Source organism: Zalophus californianus, chromosome 1 (genome assembly GCF_009762305.2).
Source record: "Zalophus californianus isolate mZalCal1 chromosome 1, mZalCal1.pri.v2, whole genome shotgun sequence".
Taxonomy (NCBI): Eukaryota; Metazoa; Chordata; class Mammalia; order Carnivora; family Otariidae; genus Zalophus; species Zalophus californianus.
In genome coordinates, this window is record NC_045595.1 from 46428538 (window position 1) to 46451833 (window position 23296).

At 41.9% G+C, this 23296-nt stretch overlaps 1 protein-coding gene across 8 annotated transcripts in view; it reads left to right on the top strand.

Annotated features, from left to right (window-relative positions):
- The window catches only part of ITPR1 (inositol 1,4,5-trisphosphate receptor type 1), a 320344-nt gene that overhangs the window by 137495 nt on the left and 159553 nt on the right, over positions 1–23296 (top strand). For all 8 annotated transcript variants that reach the window (XM_027586400.2, XM_027586401.2, XM_027586403.2 and 5 more), the window contains 11 exons: positions 3152–3306; positions 9037–9136; positions 10112–10272; positions 10777–10918; positions 12644–12802; positions 14876–15048; positions 16670–16789; positions 17761–17955; positions 20165–20416; positions 21153–21294; positions 22029–22182. In XM_027586400.2, the coding sequence (XP_027442201.1) occupies positions 3152–3306; positions 9037–9136; positions 10112–10272; positions 10777–10918; positions 12644–12802; positions 14876–15048; positions 16670–16789; positions 17761–17955; positions 20165–20416; positions 21153–21294; positions 22029–22182 (1753 nt within the window). The remainder of the gene's footprint in view (positions 1–3151; positions 3307–9036; positions 9137–10111; positions 10273–10776; positions 10919–12643; positions 12803–14875; positions 15049–16669; positions 16790–17760; positions 17956–20164; positions 20417–21152; positions 21295–22028; positions 22183–23296) is intronic.

A 23296-nucleotide genomic window follows, 5' to 3' on the forward strand; every position in this document is an offset into this window, starting at 1 on the left:
AGAACTTACAGGTTTTAAGGTGGATGCATGAATAAAGGGGTTTGGGGTGGAGATAATACAGAATGCAGTTGTCTTTGGAAAGTCCAAATTCTGTGGGAAGGATGACCCTTGCAGTTATGTTAGGATAGAATGTTAGCTTTGGAGGGAAGGAAGGAAGAGGAGTGCTAGCCAAGGGCTCCACGTCGTGAGTTCCCGGATTTGCTGCAGGAGTTCATGTCTTTTCCGATTATGGAGGGAGCAGCTGAGGGTCCTGTTCCTTCCTTTCATCTTCCTCACCCTCACTTCCAGAGCTCATTTTGAAAGCTGCCCTTCCACATTGCCTGGAAGGTTGAGAGCACTGACCTGGCCCGACTTCTTGCCAACGTGCAGGGAAATCTTTGCCCAACATCGGTGTTCAGTGTTCATGTGGTTGGTCTCCAGAGTCTGGGACTGGCAGAGGCGCCATTTTTCATAAGGCAGTTCTTGTCCCTGCACCTTCTTGATTTTGAGAGAAAGAACTGCCTTTGTGGAACTTGCATCTAAAGGTATTAGCGTGGCCATCTGGGCTGTAACACAGAGGAAGTTTCCTCTCTGAGATGACTTGGAAGGAGTGCTGTAGCTTCTGCCAGTGAGAGCTGATGTCCAATTGAACCTTGAGCTCTGTGAGGAGCAGGGCTGCTCTCCTGGCCTGTTGGTGGGCGCAGGGAGATCTGGCATTTGAAGTGCCGGAAGAAGAATGTAGTGATCCAGATCAGGGCAGGGAAGAGAGGCAGAGCTGGGTCTAAATAGCAGACCCCCCCTTGGATGAGCTGTGTGACTGAAGGAGCTATGTTCCCCTCTCTGGCCCTCTCTTCCCTCCTCTGTGAAAGTGGCAGATATGCTTGTCGTAAGGACCAGCTGGGGTGTGGTGCCTAAGGTACGGCCCATAGTAAGCGCTCAGTAAGTAACATTTGTGTAAGTTACACAAGATCAGTAGCATTTTTTAGTGCCTTTACATGCATGAGTTCATCTGGGCTGCACAGGAGTGCAGTGAAAGGAGTTAGGGGAGATTATATGATGTTTGTAGGACCGATGAGGAACCAGAGCATGGTCCTCACTCGTCACATGTCTCGGTTCTCTCAGAGTTCAGTCATCTTTCTACTTTCTCATGTTTCTCCATGCCACGGTGGTGGAATATGCCAACAGGCTTGGGTGCAAATCCAGACTGCATTGCTCTGGCTGCTTTGGATGTTGCTTGGGTGGCAGTCTTCATATGGAGGAGGGGTTGGGGGGGCTCACCCTGCACCATCGAGGCCAGCGGCCCAGCTCCTGCCTCTGTGGGGAAGGTGGTAGCCTTGGGTGAGTCCCGCACCCCTCACCCTCTTGTGGGCCGGGAAACTTGAGCAGAAAAGCTGGAGTTGGGAAAGTTTGGGAGAGGAAACTTTGTTCTGCTCGTGGGTCACGTATGTCCCCGAGACTGGCATCCAGTGCTTGTAGCAATCTTTGCCTGGAATCTTACTTAGCTTGTTGAGCTTGTCCTTCTCAATTTAGCAGCACCCATGAGCCACATGCTTGACGCCAGAGGGAGAGAAAGGACAACCCCAGGCCGGCTCTCGTCTCGCAGCCTTTTGCACTTGCACCTTTCCTCCCACTAGGTGGCAAACGCCAACTGCACACGAAGAACGCGAAGCTGCTGTCCCTCAGTCACAGGTCCAGATACGGGCACTCTGTGCAATTTTAATTTTTCTTCAGTGTTCCGGCAGGTCTGAAATTGAACTGCCAGCCTGTATAGCTGAGCTGTGTGTCTCAGGCCAGAATCAGGTCAGGGTTTATTTTGAAAGTGGTGTGTGGAAGACTTTGCAGGTCAGAGTAGTTAGAAGAGGACTGAGCTTTTTCTTGAACTGAGGTACTGGGTGCTCTCCACTTGAGTCATACTTGAGGGTAGATCGAACAATGAGAGGTGGGTTTGTTTAGGGAGTGCTACAAAGTATTAGAGGAGAGGGCAAAGGGAGGACACAGAGCTTAAAAGAAGCATTTGTATTTTCTTTCTTTCTCTCTCTCCCCTCCTTCATTCCTCCCTCCTCTCTCTCTCTCCACCCTCCTCTCCCCGCCCTCCCCCCCATTCCCTTCTTCCTTTTCTCAGACAAAAGTTGGGGTGCCAATAAACTCCTAGAGCAGACTATTGCCTGCAGTCTTAGATGTCAGGCCCTGGAAATAAATTCTCTCACGCTCTCTCCTTTGCCTGTTGAACTTGATTTCATTTTATCCCTTCCCCATTTGGAAAGGAGTCAGTGCCTCAGCCCAAGCAAAGCAAGTTAGTGACAAAGAAAATGTGATTTTCCCAGTAGATGCAAGTGGATGTTGTCTTCTTGCAAGGACGTTAAAAATTAAAAATAATCCCACGTAGAGTCACAGTGCTGGAAGACACCTTGCAAAACCTGTGAGAGGACATGACAGTCTAAGCGTGCTGCTTAAATCTGCTCAGGCAGACGGGCTCTGGAGCCGAGAATGTGTTTTTATAGTTTCTCAGGACAGCTTTCGTCATTGTTCATTAGTCTTAACTGTCAGAGATTTTCTTCAGCCTCCGCCAAATCCCTTACATAGCAAGAGAGGCCCCTTTTCCCCTGAATTGTCATCGGCAGCGCTCCTTGATTAATTACGAACATTTTTTTCAGGGCTAGTCTGACTTCTCAAATATTTTTCTTGGCCACACTGGGATCTCTGCTTACGAACACTTGGATTCAGACTTATTTTATTTTACTTTTTCTCCTGGGAAGTAGATGTATCATATTATTGCTAGACCATTTAACCGTAGATTAACACAATGACCCATAACCAAATCCACAGGATGAGTTTTCTCAAAGAGCTTCTTTTCTCTTCCAACTACTGCAGACGGGTGTAGCCATACGGACTTCTTCATCACCTATATAGCACTCCTTCCATGGACATCTGTTACTGTAACCCTGCATTGTTTAAACATTTTTATTGCAACACAAGGAGGTAGAATGTAAATATTCTTGGCGTGGGTGGCCGACTATCATCTTTCATAACTGCTCTGAAACTGTGGTTCTTTTCCTGCCAACTGCTGATGTTCGCTATTATTTCTTCCCTGTTCCTGTGGACTGTGCAGTGATTGTAGTGAGGGAAGGGTCTGACATGCAGAATCCATGACTTGATGACTTTTCCTCCTCAGGTGGACCCTGATCAGGATGCCTCTCGAAGCAGGTTGCGAAATGCTCAAGAAAAGATGGTGTACTCCCTGGTCTCTGTGCCTGAAGGCAATGACATCTCCTCCATTTTTGAACTAGACCCCACCACTCTCCGTGGAGGTGATAGCCTTGTTCCAAGGTATGATTCTAAAATGGCTTATCCCGAGTGAGTCAGAGCTGGTGTATGTGACCTGGCTGGGCTTCTTGGAATCTAAATCATACTGCCTTTTTTGAAGCATTTGTAAAGGATTTATTCTGGTTGCCCATTGGAATGTCAGCTGGTTTTTTTATGGCTCATTAATTACAAGTTCTCAGGAGTTGGATAAGAAGTGCTTTATTTAGGTAAACAAGTCAAACTGTAAGCTCAAGTAGCTCCATATTTCTAGTTTCCTCTACTCATGTCCTCACTCCCAAACTTGAGGTCTCCTAGTCAACTGAATAAACAGTTGTAAAGAAATTCTGGAAAATGAGTATGTAGTAGAGTATTGAGAAGTCAGATCAGTGTTCTTTGGTTATTTTGTTAAATTTGACTCTTAGTTTGTTTGCATAAGAATGCATTTTGGTGGAAGGAATAACTGGACTCTAAGGGGGATAAAAACTCATGCTTAACACCAAAATCAGCATTATTAATAATGACTTACATTTATTGAGTGCTGACTACATGCCATGTTCAATGCTAAATACTTTTGTTTGTGTTACATAATTTCATCTTCACAACCCCCCCGTCCCCCCCGCCCCTTGAGCTAGGTATTACTATTTGCCCCTTCTTCTAGATAAAGACACTGAAGCTCAGAGAGTTGAAGCAACTCATCACACGTCAGCCAATCCCTTTTGCAGAGCCCAAAGTCTTAAATGTTGAAGACAGACAGGGTTGTTGGGGGCAATTCTCATTGGCACCTGTAGGTTTTACACATGGCCCCTCCCCCTGAGTACCACTTTGTGTTTCGTTAGTCATGTGTGTCCTTGCCCTTTCCCTGTTTAACCTGTCGGTGAAACTGTAAGTGCAGTGTGGGTGCCATCAGCAGAAGAGAAGCTTCTCTCGTGCTGTCGGAGTGATGAACGGAAGACAGTGTCCGCGTAGAAGAGATTTTACATTGCAAGGAGGCCTTCCATTGCCATCCAGTAAAGGGTTACTTGGTTCTTAAACTTTGCTGGGTTGTTAATTCCTTGAGAATCTGGGGAGAGCTAGACATGTTTCTCTAGAAAATCTCAAGTATGTGCACAGCTTTGCATTCTCCAGGGTTGGAACTCCTGATTTAGACTGCTTTTTTGTTGTTGTTGTTTTTTAAATAACAGATTTGTTAAGATCTAAGTCCTATGCCATACAATTCACCTAAAGGGCTCAATTCAGTGGTTTTTAGGGGATGGGCAGAGTCGGGCAGCTATCATCACAGTTTTAGAACATTTTTCCCCAAAAAGAACACCATTCCCTTTCTCCATCACTCTCATTTCTCCGTGTTCCATCTCCAGCCTTAGACTCACCTGTGTCCTGTCTTTAGTGATCTGCCTGTTCTGGACATTTTGTATAAATGTAACATGTGGTCCTTTGTGGCTGGCTCATTTCACTTAGTATTTTTAAGACTCATCCATGTTGTAGCATGTATTAGTATTTCATTTTATTTTATCGCTGAATAATATTCCATTATGTGGTTATACCACGTTGTATTTATCCACTTATTTTTTCATATTTTGTTTTTCTAAAAGAAGGGTTAATACCCATTCTTTTTTTAAAAAATGTTACTTATTTAAAGTAATCTCTGTGCCCAACATGGGGCTTGAACTCATGATCCTGATCTCAGATTTGCTTGCTCTGCTGACTGAGCCAGCCAGGCACCCCATATTTATCTACTTATTACCTGATGGCCTTTTGGGTTGTTTGTCCTTTTTGGCTAATATGCAGCTGTGAACATTTGTGTACACATTTGGGGGGGGGGGACATAAGTTTTCATTCTCTTGGGTATATATCTAGGAGTGGAATGCTACGTCATATGGTAAACTGTCTAACCTTTTGAGGAACTGTTAGACTGTTTCTCAACATGGATGCACCATTTTACATTCCGACCATGTGTGTGTGAGGGTTCCAATTTCTCTACATTCTCTCTCTCCAGTACTTATTACTGCTTTTTATGTGAGCCATCCTGGTAGATGTGAAGTGGTATCTTATTGTGGTTTTGATTTGTGTTTCTGTGAGGCCTAATAATGTTCATCATCTTTTCATGTGCTTTTTGGCCACTTGTGTATCATCTTAGGAGAATTTTTCCCATTTAAAAAATTGAGTTGTCTTTTTATTATTGAGTTTTAAGTGTTCTTTATTCTAGATATAAACCCCTTACCAGATATGTGATGTGCAAGAATCTTCTCCCATTCTCTAGGTTGTCTTTTCACTTTCTAGATGGTGTCTTTTGAAGTAGAAAAGTTTTTAATTTTGTTGAAGTCCAATTTATCTGTTTTTTCTTTGATTGCTTAAGCTTTTGCCCATTCCAAGGTCACAAACAATTCTGTTGATGTTTTCTTCTAAGAGTTTTATAGTTTTTGCTCTTTACTCTTAGGGCTTTGATCCATTTTGAGATCCCTTTAAAATATGGTTTGTAGTATGGTACATTGCTTTTTATGTTTTTTAAGATTTTATTTATTTTGAGAGAGAGTGTGTGTGTGTGAGTACAGGGGGGAGGGGCAGAGGGAGAGAGAGAATCCCAAGGGAACTACATACTGAGCGCAGAGCCCAATCCTGGGCTCAATTTCATGACCCTGAGCTGGAATCAAGAGTCAGATGCTCAACTGACTGAGCCACCCAGGCACTCCAGTAGATAGCTTTTTAAAAACTTCCTTTCTCACTGACTTGTTAACTAGATAAGTACAGGTCTATAGAACCCAATTGCATTTTGGTTTAAGTAATTTTCCATTTGTCTTGTCCTCTGTTCTGGTAGTTATTTAATGAATTTGGTTAGGTTCCCAGGAGACAAGAGAATGGCATTTATATTACATGCTAAATATTTTAGTTTGTGAGGGATAGCAAAGAACAGGGACCCTGTGATTTGAAATATCACATTGTTTTATTAGAAGGTGCTTCCTGGCATTCCCTTGGCAAGGGGAGTAAGGTGCTAGTTGGCCCTATTCCCCAATGGGTTGGAAATCCATATGATCCTGTAGGAAGGGGGAAGTTGAGTCCAAGATTTGAGGTCAGATGGCCAAGCAGCTTTGGCTGGTTAGAGACCCTGCTTCTATATCCACTTTGATTCATCTCTGTTTCTCTTTTGGAAAACTCTTAGTGGACAGTTGTCCATAGGTAGATGGATTCTAAACTCTTAAACAAGGCAAGTCTTGTATTTACCATGGAAAGAGTGTCTGGTATGGTCTACCAGTGTTAGTTACCAGTTATCTTGGACTTTAAAGATTTTTATCCACTCTTGCCTTTGACCAGCAACCCAGGAGCCAGAATTGAATGACCTTCTTATTCACTGGTCTTGTGGAGGGATAAAAACCTTAGGGGTAGTACACTCATTCCCCTGCATCTTAAAGTTGTGCTAAATATTGCTTGTTTGAAGATCAGGAAGTCTGAAAGTAGATAAATGAATGTCTTGAAATGGTATCAGCAAAAGAATTTTTGTGATAGTTACTGGTTAAAAGAATCTTTCCAAGCCAAAATGAAAAGGATAATGGCAAATCCTGGATATACTAAACAAGAGAATAAGATTGCAATATATGTAAAATAGAGGAATTAAATGAACATTGGGAGAGCATCCAATTTTGTGGCTGTTTTGTAATTGTCCTGATCTCATGGCTTTTAAGTTAAGGATTGGGAATGGGACTTGGGATGAATTGATAGAATGACTTTTGTGTCTTAAATATAATTTGACCTAGAACTTTATAGAATGTAATCATCCAATTAAAAGCTAAGCTCCAAGCTTTGGTTATACTTTGAAATTAAGAAAATGAGTCCAAGTCACACTCAGAAGAAAAAGAATTACAAATCTCTGTCAGATTTCTTGGTCATGTTGTTTGACCTGTATGCATTCTATTTTACGTAAATATCACTGCGTTTGCCCTTACTTACAGCGTTGAGGGCAGTTAGAATGAGGGAAAGCGGAAGGCAGAGAGGATGTACTGAAAGATAGGTGTCTGGTTTGAGGCTTTCCCCACCCTCACCCCTTTTCCATGTCTCTACCATTGCTCTAAATTCCATTTAACACAAATGATGTCCCTAACGCAAGGACCCCTTGTCTGCCCCAGGTCCAACAACGTTCAAAGTTCCAAGTCCGGTTTTCTGTAACAAAAAACTTCCATGACTTTCTGAAGCTTCCTTCATCTCCTCCTCTAAAGGTCCTTCAGTACTCACCTTGACTGTCCGCCAACTTAATGCTTTTTAATGTGCATTTCCCATTACTTAGTATTGCTTGGTGTTCATTGATCTTGTCTCACTAATGTGGTAGATTCTTGATGCAAGAATTATGCCATTATTTCTACTACTTCCTTAAAGCAAATTAAAAACATTGTAAAATTATCCATGTTCACTGTAAAAAAAAAACAAAAATTGTTAACATCACAGAGAGCAAAAAAGCAAATAAAAATTACATAAAATTTAACTATTGAGAGATAACCACTGTTAACATTATGGTTTATGTAGTTTTAGACAGGTCTCTGGGCACACAGATAACATGTATATGGTTTATCATAAATAGAATTATAAGCTGTTTTTAAAATTTTTTCACTGAGTTTGTTCTGTACATATTTCCAAGTATATAGGGATTATAATCACTTTAAATGTTTAGTATTCTAGTGTATGTACTACAATTAACTAGTCCATTATTGAGACATTGGATTGTTCACAGCTCTTGTAGATAATGCTTTGTTGAATGTCTCTATGCCCCAGTTTGTACTTGGGCTGCCATTTTAAGTGAAAAATCTAAAAATGGGATTGCTAGGTGAAAAGGTAGATACATTTTACTTGTTTTGTAAAGTGCCAGACTCCCTTGCAGAGTTTCACCTGTTTACACTCTTACCAGGAGTGTGAGGAGAGGTGATTTCCCTAAGCTCTTGTAAATACTGGGTTTTGTCAGTCTCTAAGATCTTTGGAAAATGGTAGAGTAAAATGATACATAGTTTTAATTTATATAAATTATACTAAGGAGATTGAATGTACACTTCCAAGTTTATTGGCCATTTATATTGCTTTATTAAATTACTGGCTTATGTCCTAGTCTCATTTTCATTTCCAGTATTCATGTTCTTTTCTTACTGATTTTAAAGATCTCTTTATAAATGCAGATTAATAACGTTTTTATGCTATGTGGTATTCTTTCATTTTCCCAGGTTGTCCTTTCAGCTTTGTTCCTGATTTTTTTCTTTGTTTTTGTTTTGCTTTACAGAAGATATAAAATTTAAACTGTAGTAAAAGATGTATACGTCTTTGACTTTTAAAATTTATGGACCTTCCTACCACAAGATTATTAAATATTAACTCATATTTATCCTAGTAATTTTATTTTTTGCTTTTTTAATCCATATGAAAATTTCACATGTTGCTTTATCACCTCTCATGGTATGCATTAATATAACTCAGGAAATACTTGTTGCTTTGCCTCCTCAGTTTGTTCTGAGATACTCATTCATAGGAGTGATCTTATATTTAGAAATACAGCATATCCCAACGTTAGAATCCTGATGAATGATTTCTTATTGTAAATATACTAGAACATATCTCAGTGTGCAGCCATTTGCTTCTCAGTGTATATTGTGTGTATTGTGTATATAGCAAAACACCATTTTGGTATCCTTTTTTTTTTTTTTTTGGATAGACTGTATTCTAGGCCAGTGGCTATAGAAAACCTAAAAATTCCTGTCTCCCAAATCCTTTGTTTTCCCCTTTTAGAAACTCCTATGTCCGGCTCAGACACCTGTGCACTAATACCTGGGTTCACAGCACAAATATCCCCATCGACAAGGAAGAAGAAAAACCTGTGATGCTGAAAGTAAGTTCTGGAACTTGGCTGCCTCCTTTGGTCTTGTGTTCCCTAATGAAAGGGCTTCTTTGAGAACAGATGGGGGCGTAGGGACTGCATTTTGTTGGCTTGGCCAGTGTGTGGTCATGGACAGACTTGAATGTAGTGAAAGAATTCTCTCCAAGGGACCTGGCTAAAGCAAGCCCAGGCTTTTTGAAATAACCAGAACTTCTTTATTCCATGGCTTTTGCCCTAAAAGTTGAGCAATTGTCTGGATTTCATGTCTATCTGAAGGATGATTTTTGGCTGGGAGAATGTTTGCTTATGCCTTGAGGCACATCAGATACCTAGTCGGTTTTCCCCAATCTTTATTATTTCTTTTCTCTCTGTGTATTTTAATATACTTTTTTTTTTTGAAAGTTCTCTCAGCCCCTTTAATTTCTCTCCCTGAACCCCCCCTCTCCTTCATTACCTTCTCTAGGGTCATAGAGCATAAATTCACAAACATAGGGATTTTGTTTTTAAAAAGTGAAATGATGTTGTCACATTTTTTTTTTTAGTGAGGGGGGAGGTCACTGGAATTTTTTTCTTCTATTTTTATGAACATTTTCAGGTATATAGAAAAACTGAAGGAATGGTACATTGTCTACCCTTATCCTCTGAGTCAATAATTACCACTTTGCTCATTTGCTTTTTCCTTATGTATTTATAAGCATGTTTTTAAATTACAAGTCTTAACATGCTTCCTTTAACAAATGAAGGTATAAAATGATACCAGAGCCCATTTTCTGCCTCACGCGTCCCCATCATAAGACTCTCCAGAGGTAACAACTGTTAATGATTTGGGGTGCTTCCTCCCAGATGTTTTTCTATGTCTAGTTAATTTGAACTGCAAGATAGCTCCAGCTCTCGGGATAGCCCAGTGTCCCGTAAATATAGTGTTTGATTAATGTGTTGCTCTCTCAGTCCAAGAGACAGTTCCATAAAGACCATTCTGCTTTTCAGATCGGCACCTCCCCTGTGAAAGAGGATAAGGAAGCATTTGCCATAGTTCCAGTTTCCCCTGCTGAGGTTCGGGACCTGGATTTTGCCAATGATGCCAGCAAGGTGCTGGGCTCCATAGCTGGGAAGCTGGAGAAGGGCACCATCACCCAGAATGAAAGAAGGTGAGGGCTTCCCACAAGAACCAGACACACTCATCCTCAGCCACTGTGGATTTTTTAAATCTCTTGCTTGCAGAAAGAGAAAATGCCAACTCTGAACATCCTTGTATGAGAGGAGCAGGCCTTAGCATTTATACGTGGCTTCAACTTGTGGTTTTCAAAAACCACATTCACTTCTTTGAAAGTCTCTAAAGTCGAAAAGATTGGTCTTTTTCTTTGTCTCCAATTTGGCTTCTGGAACTACCTCACTAAATGTTAGGAGCCAGTGTTACTCTGGGATAAAATTTGATGGCTCCTATCTTGTGAAGGTGGTTATCCTTTTGTGGACAATAATGCGTTGTGTGTATTTTACGCTTTTTGGTGATTGGTTGTCCCTTTCAAGGAAATTGGGAAGAATGGATCTGCTTGTGTTTAACTGGCTCATTAGGCCTGAGTCGTCCAGGGTGAATCTTCCAGCCTATCGGACGTTGAACATTTCCCATCTCTAATAGCTTCTTTCCCCCTAAGGTCTGTAACCAAGCTGCTGGAAGACTTGGTTTACTTTGTCACTGGTGGCACTAACTCTGGTCAAGATGTACTTGAAGTGGTCTTCTCCAAGCCCAACAGAGAACGGCAGAAGCTGATGAGAGAACAGAACATCCTCAAGCAGGTTTGTGAGATGCGACGTACTGGAATCTTTGTAAGACATCAGTGGGATCCCTGCTCTTACACAGGGACATGGATGTTTCCCACCTGGAACGCTTGATCAACTGACTTTTGGAGAAAACAGACTTGATTTTATAGAGCAGTTTTGAGTTCCTAACAATAGCGAGTGGAAAGCACAGAGTTTACATATACCTCCTGCCCAGACACGTGCACAACCTTACCTATCATTAACATGCGCCACTGCAGTGGTCCATCTCTTATAGTTGCTGAACCTGCATTGACACATCAAAATCCCCCCAAATCTGTAGTTTACATTAGGATTCGCTCTTGGTGTTATACACTCACTCTTTGGGGTTAGGCAAATGTATAATGACATATCCATCATTATAATATCATGCAGAGTATTTTCACTGTCCTAAAAATCCTCCATACTCTGCCTATTCATCCCTCCTTCCTCTCACCCCCTGGCAACCACTGTCCTTTTATTGTCTCCATCATTTAGCCTTTTCCAGAATGTCCTATAGTAAGAATCATACAATATGTAGCCTTTCCAGACTGTCTTCTTTCACTTAGTAATATACATCTAAGATTCCTCTGTGTCTTTTCATGGCTTCTTAGCTCAGTTCAGTTGAAAACACACTTGTTGAATGTCAACGTGTGAGCATTCACCTGTTAGGAACTCCGAGAAGAGTTCACCTGAAAACTTTATTTTCATCAAAAATTATAGCAAGTGCTGTGTGTCCTTAAGGTTATTTCATATGTCTGGGAGATTTGGAGTATTTGATAGAGAGGGAACTCTATAAACCACCACAAAATCTTACCATAAAGAATGAGTAAATGGCTTATAGAACATATATAGATGGTATTATATGGCATAAATTTAAATAAATTGGTGTACAGACAAATTATAGGGGGGTAGGTGACAAGGGTAGATGAAGTGCACAGAAATGCATACCATATAGTTCTGGAAAGCTATACATTGGCTATATGCTTGGCTTAGAAATTCCTGGCCACTAAACCCCAAAGAAAAACATATTAGTTATTAGTCCTACAGTTCTCCATAGGAACTTGGGATTTGAGAATCTTTTCTTCTGTCAGTTGATGATAGACAAAATTTATTAACACTCCATCATGTTTCAGCAAGGATTTCCCATCCAAGAATAAATCGTGTCCAGCTGTTTCATGGGATGACTCCCAGATTAGACCTCAGGCTCCATGCCAATGCTCATTTTCCACCACAGTAATTCCTTGAGGGGCCAGAATGGTCGGATTCCATGGCAGAAGCCTTCATTGAGCACTATATTTACGCAACTGATAGTTATTATCCCCTTTTGTCCTTAGGACCCCCTGGGGAGCTGGGTGGTATTCTTTCCATTTTACTGAGGAGAAAACCAGAAGTTACCTCGACTGTGCTTTATACCGCTAGGGAATAATGCAGGAGTGTGATTTCAGCCTAGAATCCGCTGATTCCAGAGTCTGTACTCTTCACTGTTGCCCTTCACACCATACTTGCAAGTGTTTGAGAACCAGTTAAGTCCAGGTGGCCTGAATTCAGTGAGTAGCTAGTCCCAGTTGATGGACTGCATATAATATTCAGGTTATTGATGTTGATCTAGAGAGAGTTGCCGGTGCAGGCCTGCCACCTGTGAGGTTATATTAGTTTGGGACACAGGGCTAGCCCTTAACACTCTAAATGATGGCAGTGTCTGTTCTTCTTTCTCACAATCAGATATTCAAGTTGTTACAAGCTCCATTCACGGACTGTGGCGATGGCCCCATGCTGCGGCTGGAGGAGCTTGGGGACCAGCGGCATGCTCCTTTCAGACATATCTGCCGGCTCTGCTACAGGGTCCTGAGACACTCCCAGCAAGACTACAGGAAAAACCAGGTTGGGATTCGGGATTGATCTAAGCTCATATACTTGCCTCATGAGTTTTAAGTCATATTGGTCGTTACTTAATTGCTAGAGAATAGTTTATTAAGTTTGCACTTAGAAAGGAAATACATTTTTGCAAGCCTGAGAAAAAGACAGAGTCCCTAAGAAAAATACCTGAGAAGTCCCCTTCTGCAGCCACCTTTCAGTGAGATTTTTTTTTTTTTGACATTTCTAGTGTTTTTTTATGGCACCGTACCTTAAGGTTTAGGGAAGTGGTTGCATGTGTTTATATTAAAGGTAGAGCAGAATCTTTTCTTCCTGCTCCCATATCCTCCATGTCTGCTGGTAACTTTCTCTTTATTTTGGTTTTGGCTAATGTTTTATGACATTCGACGTCCTTGTGTATGTCATGGCACTGTCTATATTGCCCTCTCCCCATAAAATAAAGGTTCTAACCTCTCTGGGGTTTCCCATCAACTTGAGATTTTTAAGGAAACCTGTGAACTGTGTTGTCACATTTAGTAGTTCTCAGCTGGAACTAATTTTGTCCCTCAGGAAATACTTGGCAATGTTAGGAGACCCTTATGAGTGTCACCACTTGGAGGTGCTGCTGGCATCTAGTGGGTAGAAGGAATGTCCACGAATGCACACGACATCCCCGGACAACAAACAGTTATCCAGCCCCGAAAGTCAGTAGTACTGAGCTTGAGGAGCCCTGCACTTTGTGACAGGAAGTACTGTAGGTGCACAGATGACGCTTTTGATAACCTTGACTCCCAGTCTCTGTATTGTGTTACGAAAGGCTTTTGTTTGTAAACTTTTGACTGCTACGACATCTGGCCTTTAAATTTAAACTTCCCCTTGTACTTAAAGTTTTGTCATGAAGGTGGTGTTAAGCTGAGGCAATGTTCTAGAGTATCAGATAGAACCTTGTTAGCATGTATTGCTAAGCTTTTGACTTGACTTTTACTACTGTTGAAATTGAGAGTGTCTTATACCTATGATGCTGTGTTCATTAGTGTGGACAGGTGGTCTTTGGGTGCTCTGGTGGCTTTAAATCCACCTGCAGTGCATTAACACCATACTCCAATAGTGCCAAAGAGATTTTATTCTCTTCCTCTCTGCCATCTTCAGATGAGGATGACTCAGAACCTCTGGTGTGTGCCAGAACATTTTGCTTGTACATGAAAACACCCAGTCCCTCTCGCTGCTGCTACATTGACTGTCTTTGCTTTTTATCTATAGATTCTATGCCACTTGACAGTAGTATGTCCCTGAAGGCTGGTGAATTCCCAAACATGCACCCTTATTGAGCATGGGCTGAAAAGTGGCATCCACTGTGGACACCCTGAGTAGTTTTTAGGATTTTGGAGTTAATTAAAAAAAAATTAAGCCAAATTTAAAGGGCTTTTAGAACTTTCAGTACACAAATAGTCTGTCTTGGGAAGGGATATATCTTTGAATAGAAACAAACAAATACCTGCAAGAGGCTTCCCTGAGTTCTCATATATTTTTATGGAATGTCATGTCTGATCCCCAAAGAGAGAAGCCAGAGATGTTTTCATATGTTCTGTGAATCTGATTGCCTGGCTTAGGTATTCCTAACTTGCTTCTGCTACGCATTGGCTATAAAAATGTATTTTCACCCCAGATAAAGAAAACAGAATGGGGTAATATTGTTCTAAATATCTAGGTAGGCTTAAGTGTGTTTATTCAGCAGTACAGAGCAGTAACACACAGTTAAATCTCTTGAATTAGTAATAAAATCAGAGCTGAAATACCGCTTTTGACCTTTTAGAAAAATAAGTCACCACATTAATATTTATCCTTGCACTTAATAAAATGCCCATCTGTACATACAGGATAATTTGCTTAATTACATTTGTGTGGCAGGTTTAGTGAAATGAAGGATGTGGGGGAGTTTGCAGCTGCTGTCCTAGGTTAGAGAGTTGTGGAAAGATGCTCCACTAGGATTTCCCTTATGAACAATAGTTTTCATCAGGGACTATTGCTACTGCCCTTAGTTTTGGGTTAACCTTAATATCTTTTGTTGTTTCTGATGACCTCTCTTTTCTTCCTTAAAAGGAGTACATAGCCAAGCAGTTTGGCTTCATGCAGAAGCAGATTGGCTATGATGTGTTGGCCGAAGACACGATCACCGCCCTGCTTCACAATAACCGAAAACTCCTGGAAAAACACATCACCGCTGCTGAGATCGACACGTTTGTCAGTCTGGTGCGAAAGAACAGGGAGCCCAGGTGAGGCAGAAGTGGACCTGATCGGCGGAAGCTCTCTGGGCACTGAAGATGCAGGCACTCAGCTAGTCATGGTGCTTTTGGTTAGGTTTACTTTTTGAGGGCTGCCAGTGACAGATTTCTTTTAGGCCGGCCTTGAGAGGCTCTTTGATGAGTAGTGGAAAGAACATGATATTGGAATAGACCCATAGTGGAATCCTAGCTCTAATATTTACCAGCTAGGTGACCTTCACTTTCCCCTTGAGCTTTAATTTCCTTCTATGCTAAATGGGTGGTTATGAAACCTGAATGAGAATAAATGCATGGGAAGTGCCTGGTACTTAGTAGATGCACAGTAAATGACAGTTTTGGCCACTCAGTCACTGTTTAGCACCCCCTGATTATCAGAACATCTCCCCCAAATATCATCAGTAAGAGTCTTTTGTAAACTTAGTTGTTACTTGAGTGTTTTTACATTAGAATTCTGTCTCTTCTCATTTATAGGTGTCTCCCTGTCTTCTTACTCTCTCCCCTCTTCTCCTGATTAAGATCCACAAGATCAGGGCACCTGAGTGGCTCGGTGGGTTAAGCATCTGCCTTCGGCTTGGGTCATGATCCCAGGGTCCTGGGATAGAGCCCCATGTCAGGCTCCCTGCTCAGCGGGGAGTCTGCTTCTCCCTCTCCTTCTGCCCCTCCCCCTGCTTGTACTCTCTCTCTCTCTCTCTCATATAAATAAATAAATAAAATTTTTAAAAAAGAAAGGGATCCACAACATTTTAGAAGTGGGAAAGAGTTTATAATACAGTTATCGTGAATGATCACACTAGAGAGCTGATAGTGTTGTTGTAAAATGACTCCTCCCACCCACGGAGGTAAGTAAAGTTTGTGGAGCATTCTCACTTACCTGGGAGTGAACTAAGTCAGCACTCGCCATGAATTATCTCATTTAATCCTCAGGACAGTTCTCTGAGGTTATACATTACCCTCTGCTGTAGATGAGAAGAGTGAAGCGCAACGAGGTCCAGAAACCCCCCCAGGTCACGCCGCATATGGGAACGTCATTAAGGAGAATCAGAGCAGGGATTCCAACCGGGACACTCAGGCCTCAGAGCCTTTCCTCGCCTCTCTGCTTCCCCCCGTCTTCCCCACGGCTCCCTTACGTGAGCTTCTTCCTCATCTTGTTTTGTGCATTTTTTTTAAAGATTTTATTTATTTATTTCACAGCGAGAGAGGGAACACAAGCAGGGGGAGCGGGAGAGGGAGAAGCAGGCTTCCTGCGGAGCAGGGAGCCCGATGCGGGGCTCGATCCCAGGACCCCGGGATCATGACCTGAGCCGAAGGCAGATGCTTAATGACTGAGCCCCCCAGGCGCCCCTGTTTTGTGCATTTTTGCCTCATCACTTCCTCGTCTGCCCCAGCCACTGTCATCTTTCCTCGTTTGCTTCTTTCTTTCTTTCCTCTCTTACAGAGACTGGGTTTCTGGTGGTGCCGTAGAGACTGGCACCAAAACCTAAACTGTCTCTGATTTCTTTGGTCCATGCTCTGTTGGATCTGTCCACTTGCAAAGAGTTGGGCTCCAAGAGCCAAACCTCTGCTCTGGTTACAGAAAATGTCTTATTTGCCTTCTCCTTCTCTCTCTCGACAGATTCTTAGATTATCTCTCCGACCTCTGTGTGTCCATGAACAAATCAATCCCAGTGACCCAGGAACTGATATGTAAAGCTGTGCTGAATCCAACCAATGCTGACATCCTGATTGAGACCAAGTGAGTGGGGGTCTTGGGATTTAAGATACAGGTGAGAAAGGGATTTAGGTAGAGAATGTGTGGCTCAGTGGATGCCTGCACTCCTGACTAATAGAACTTAACCCTTTGATTCTTCAGACTTGGTCTGAAGTCGGTTGGGCTGGCATGGGATCTGCCTGAGGCAAAGGTCTTGGATAGGGAAATGAAGTTTGCTCTGCACTTACTTTGCACACTGGTTGAAAACTGATATGTATTCACCAGAAAGCATTTGCACACACTTAGTTTCATTTTAAGAGCTTAAAGTTCTTTAAGTATGATTATCAGTTTTAAAATTTGAAGGTGCTAATTCAACGGTGATATTAAGACACTGTAGGGCAGAGCTTTTTAAGTTATCACTGTTCAAAAAGTGTTTAGTGGTGCATAGAAACTTTGGTAATAGTAGTGATTCATTTTTAGCAAAGGAACCATTTTCCTGCTAAGTACAGTGGCAGTAATAGGGCCAATGTTGAAAAAACAAATCAAAACAAAACCCCAAACTCAATTAGGCCCTGAGCTAGTGATTTTTTTTGTTTGTTTCTCATGCATAACTTAATTTGGGGCTTGGACTAATGCAACTTGAGCATTTTGACATTTGGGCCTGAATAATTGTTTGTCATGGGGGACTGTCCTGTGCATTTAGCAGCATCCTGGGCCTGTACCCAGTAGGTGCCCATAGTACCCCTCCCACTCCGTTGGGACAAACAAATGTGAAAATGTCTGCCGACATTGCCGGATGTCTCCTTGAGAGGGGGCGGGGCAGGGCAGACAAAATCACCCTGCTTGAGAACCACTGGGATAAAGTATATGAAGAAGTTAATGTTTGGCTCTTTGTGATCCTGCCATTGAGGGAAGGAATGGTTTTCATTTTATCTTCAGACTGAAAGTGAAGCTAGATTCCAGCACTAGCAAGTGTTTCAACATAATGAGTTTTCCCTCTTCCTCTTACTGTCCAGGTTGGTTCTTTCTCGTTTTGAATTTGAGGGTGTTTCTACTGGAGAGAATGCTCTGGAGGCAGGAGAAGATGAAGAGGAGGTGTGGCTCTTTTGGAGGGACAGCAGCAAGGAGATTCGCAGCAAGAGTGTCAGGGAACTGGCGCAGGATGCTAAAGAAGGACAAAAGGAAGACCGAGACGTTCTCAGCTACTACAGGTGACAGGGAGTCCCACCAGGCTTGGTTTGGGGTGCCCTGAAAAGAATTGAGGGAGAATTTATTGCTTGTTTGTCCGATGGCTCCAAGGAACCACGAGTTGTCACCTGTCTAGCAAATGCTGTATATTTTAGGAGTTGGGAGTGTAAGGTTTCATTGATACTTACGGGGCTCAGTAAGTATCTAAAATTGATTTCCAGATGTGGCCAGGTCAACAGAAGAGTGGGTGCTTGCATCAGCCCCTAGTTACCGTTTCCCCTTAGCAGCACAGGAAGTATATGCATGTTATAGTAGTTAGGAGTCAGACTGTATGGTCAGACTGCTTGGGTTCAAATCCTGACCTTCTACATATGAGGTTTTTGACTTTGGTCAGATTACATACCTCTGCATGCCCCAGTCCTTTAATCTGCAAAATAGGGACAACAGTGCCAACCTCCTAGAACTTTTGCAGACAGAGCTAGGAAATGAGTGTGTGTATTCACACATATATGCATATTTATATACATGCACCCATGTTTCTATTTCTATATCTGTCTGTACAAATATATAATGAAACCGTGAGTCCATGTCAGTACTTCCATTCCAAAACCCATGGGGTTATTGCAGCCTTCACCTTTCCATGTGCATAACTCCATCCTGCAACAGAGAAACCTGGCTGGCCTTTGCCCTGGTGTGTACCTGTTTGCTCACTGTCCACCTGTGCCGGTTGCCTCCTTCAGCCCCAAGGTCTCCCCAGTCCCAGTTTTAAAACCTGCTGGCCCTGCCACCTCAGGGAAGGCAATGAAGAGGAAAAGGGGAGGGGGGAGAGCCAATAAAAACTTTGCAAAGAGAAGAGAAGGGAAGATGGCAAAGCGCTCATGGCATTTTTTAAAAAGTAAAACTTCATGGTTATGGCGCCCTTTTACCTCCTGCGTTCCCTTGTCCTCCCTTCCATTTGTGTGGTGCGTACCCTTCCACATTCTCGGTGTGTTCGAATTTTACTACATTAGTGCGCATTCATAAGAAATAGAGTATTTTCGCTGTTCCTAGAAATGTATGTAAATGGTCCTGTACTGTTCCATTCTGAAGGCTGCCTGATTGATTCTGTGTTGCTTCTGAAATGTGTTCTTGGTAATGGAGGTAGATCGGTCTAATTTCGACAGCTGAGCAGTAATCCATTTTATGATGCCACATTCTCATTGCTCTTTGATATTCCATTGTATGCCACAGTTTAGCTTTTCATGTCAGGGAACATCCTTATTCAAAAGTGTGCCTATGAGTGAGAGTTTCCATTTCATATGAGGAGCGGAATTGTTGAATTGGCAAGGATACATATTTTTAAACTTTACTCAGCAATCCTAGATTGGATATTTTGGCACACACTCCCACCAGTTGTAAATGAGAACTTTGTTTCTCCTGGTCTTTGCTAGTTCTGAATATTCTGATGCTTTTTAATCTTTGTTAATTTTATAAGCATGAAATAGAATCATATTTTAGTCTGCATTCACTGGCATCTAGTGAAATTGAGAATATTTTCAACTCGTGGTTATTGATAACAAATAGGATTTTAGATTCAGAAGCCAGTATTTACGACTTTGGAAGCTAGTGGTTGGCTTATTTCACATGAGAATTGTTTACTCTTTTAATGTTTGAGATGTCTTCTCCTGAGGGTGGATGAGAAAGCGTGCTTCCCTGGTCCAGTATGGAGGGTGACAAAGATCTCATGTAGTTGGATGAGGAATAAAGCATAAGACATTTGGAGGGGTCCCCTACTTTGCACACCATGTTTTTCATGTAGAAGTCAAAGTGTAGGCTTATATGAGATAAGATCCTAAGAGTATTATAAAATTTCTGATTAGACTCAACGTGGGAGATACCTTTAACATTTCCTATGTGGTCTTTATATACTGTATAAAAAAACAGCTGAAGAAATAGACAACCATTTTAGATGTAACATTTTCCGCTTATTTCATAAAATAAACAAGGGCAAAATGGAATCAAGTAGTCACGTAATTACTCCCAACTCAGCAGGGTGGACACATATGACTAGTGGTGTAGCTTGAACTGTTCTTTTATTGGCCTGGTACAGAAGCCATTTAAGCATGTCAGTGTGTAAGTTCAGGTGACCAAATGTCACTCCTATGAAAGTTGGGTCTATCTGGACTGACCTGCTGTGTTTCCATTCATCCTCAATGAATTCTGATTTCTTCCTATAACTTTACCTTTCTCCAGGTACCAGTTGAACCTTTTTGCTAGGATGTGTCTAGACCGCCAGTACCTGGCCATCAATGAAATATCAGGCCAGCTGGATGTCGATCTCATTCTCCGCTGCATGTCTGACGAGAACCTGCCCTATGACCTAAGGGCGTCCTTCTGCCGTCTCATGCTTCATATGCACGTTGACCGAGATCCCCAGGAACAAGTCACTCCCGTGAAATACGCCCGCCTGTGGTCTGAGATTCCCTCAGAGATCGCCATTGATGAGTGAGTCTGGCTCCTTCTTCCTGCCAGGACCTCATGTTTTAAAACCTCATAATGTTGGGCGCCTGGGTGGCTCAGTTGGTTAAGCGACTGCCTTCGGCTCAGGTCATGGTCCTGGAGTCCTGGGATTGAGTCCCGCATCGGGCTCCCTGCTCAGCAGGGAGTCTGCTTCTCCCTCTGACCCTCTTCCCTCTCGTGCTCTCTATCTTTCACTCTCTCTCTCTCAAATAAATAAATAAAATCTTTAAAAAAAAAATAACCTCATAATGTTTGGCGTCATGGTAGACAAACCACTTATGGTCACGTTAGGTCTAGTTAAATCATAGAAGCAAGGTGAAGTCTTGTTTTGTTTTTTTTTTTTCATTAAGCTTAAAATTAAAAAGTGTGTGGCAAATACTACTTGTTTTTGGAAGAATGCAAAAGATGGCATGATTATATTTTTTATATCTTGTCCCTTTTTTTAATTCAACAAATATGTGTCTCTACTTTGTGTCAGCCCTAAGTAAGGTATCTTGAACCAACCAGAACACTATCTCTACACTAGGGAAAAGAGATACAAACAAGATAAATGATTCCATATCTTGGTGATAGGTGCTAAGGAGGAAAAAATAAAGTGAGAACAGGGTGGGATGCGACGTGTTGGGGAGGGCTCCTTGGCTCTGCGGCCGGAGCAGCTGGGGAAGGCCGAAGTGCAAAGATCTTGGAATTTGATTTCCTTTTCTTTCTCCTTTTCTTTTAGCTACGATAGTAGCGGAACTTCCAAAGATGAAATTAAGGAGAGGTTTGCACAGACCATGGAATTTGTGGAGGAGTATTTAAGAGATGTGGTTTGTCAGAGGTTTCCTTTCTCTGATAAGGAGAAAAATAAGCTTACCTTTGAGGTAATTCATGATGAAATGATCTTTTATCTGCTTTTCATTGGTCATTCTTCTGTCGGGTAAATGGAAAATATTTTAGCATGTGGTGATTTCTATCATGAGACTCTAGTTTTGTAATAAAAAGGAATTCAGCTCAGTTTTGTTCAGAATAAAATAGAACTGTTACCAGTCACTTGGCTTAATGGTAGTTAAGCTCTTAGAAGTACCACCCAGGGTGAACTGTATCATGTGAAATGATAGAATATTGGGTATATTCTGTACATTATTTTAAAAATGGCAGGAAAGAAACAGACCGCGTTTGGGATCTGTCACAGATTAATCATTTGAGGTACCTAAATCCTTGTTACCTTTGAGTTAAAATGTTTCTCTTTGAGACCACCTTTCCTTGTGAGGAGTTCTATTTCTGAGAATTGCACTATTGTTACCTGTGTTCTCTTTGGCTATAACGTGGCTGGCCCTGTAATATCTTCGGGAAGCTGCACAGACACATGATTAGGTCAGTTGCTGATTAGCTAGTTATTGAAATAGGTCAGTAGCTTTGCAGTTTTTTGTTTCTTATTTTTTTTCTCCTATGAAACAAAATGAAATTTGATCAGAAATGGCAAACAAAGTATATGCCTTCTCTTACCATAACGAGAGTCAGAATTAGTCATTTATCAGCTAGTCAACATAAAACTGAAGGGTACAGTTGATGAAATACCATCTCTCTCTCTCTCTCTTTTGTTTTAATATAACAGGTTGTAAATTTAGCTAGGAATCTCATATACTTCGGTTTCTACAACTTCTCTGACCTTCTTCGATTAACCAAAATCCTCCTGGCCATACTGGACTGCGTGCACGTGACAACCATCTTCCCCATTAGCAAGATGGCCAAAGGAGAAGAGAATAAAGGTAAGAATGTCGCAGCGAAGTGGAGGAGTGGAGTTTGCTGGCACCCACATGCCTGGGACGCGGAGTGGAGTTTGCTGGCACCCACATGCCTGGGACACGTCCTCCCAGCCTCCACTCACTACTCTTGTCGTGTGTTTCCCTGTGAGGTCCTCTCCTCTCTTTTGTCCTTTGCTTCTAGACTTTTCATTATAGATACTTCCTTTTTTTATTTTTAAATTTTATTTATTTATTTGAGATAATGAGGGCAGAGACGGAGCACACACAAGCGGCGGGGGGGCGGTGGTGGACGGCAAGCAGCAAGCAGAGAGAGAAGCAGACTCCCTGCTGAGCAAGGAACCCCATGCGGGGCTTGATCCCAGGATTATGACTTGAGCCGAAGGTAGATGCTTAGCCAACTAAGCCACCCAGGCGTCCCCATTATGGACATTTTCAAACAAAAAGCGAAGCTGAAAGAATAGCACAGCAGACACCTATAGATCCACAACTTTGGGTCCTTGATTATTCACATTTTGCTCGATTTCCTTTAGATTTATATATGAGTCTATGTGTCTATTTTGCCAAACCATTTGAAAGTTATCTAACAAATTGAATGCTTATCTCTGAAGAACACATGTCCTACCCTCGTATTCGATGTGTTGTGAGGCATTTAATGATGATATTAGCGTATGATGAAATAAAATCCAAACCTGTATTTCCAATCTGTGAATAGGAAAATCTGCCTTTGTATGTGTATTTTTTTCCTCTTTTAGGGTCAGAGTGGGCACGTACTAGGTACTCGTGTCTGGATAATTGTTGAACTTGTCTCTACAGCTAGAAGAGAAAAAGTACATCTCCTTACCTCCCTCTGTCTGTCAGGTCTTGTGCTGTTATTTCACATATTTTTCACCATCTCATCCTCTGATTGAGCTCTTTTATTCTCATTTTAGAGATGGAGAAGCTGAGCCTCAGAGGTAATCCAGTGTACTCAAAATCAGTGTTAGTAGCGGCACTCAATTTGTGCCTTGTTAACTCCTGTACCCCTAATTTTGTGCATAGCAATAAGCATGTGCTAGGTGACCAGTAAAATTTGGCAGGTGAATTAATACACAGAAATGCCCCTTTGGGGATTTCAAAG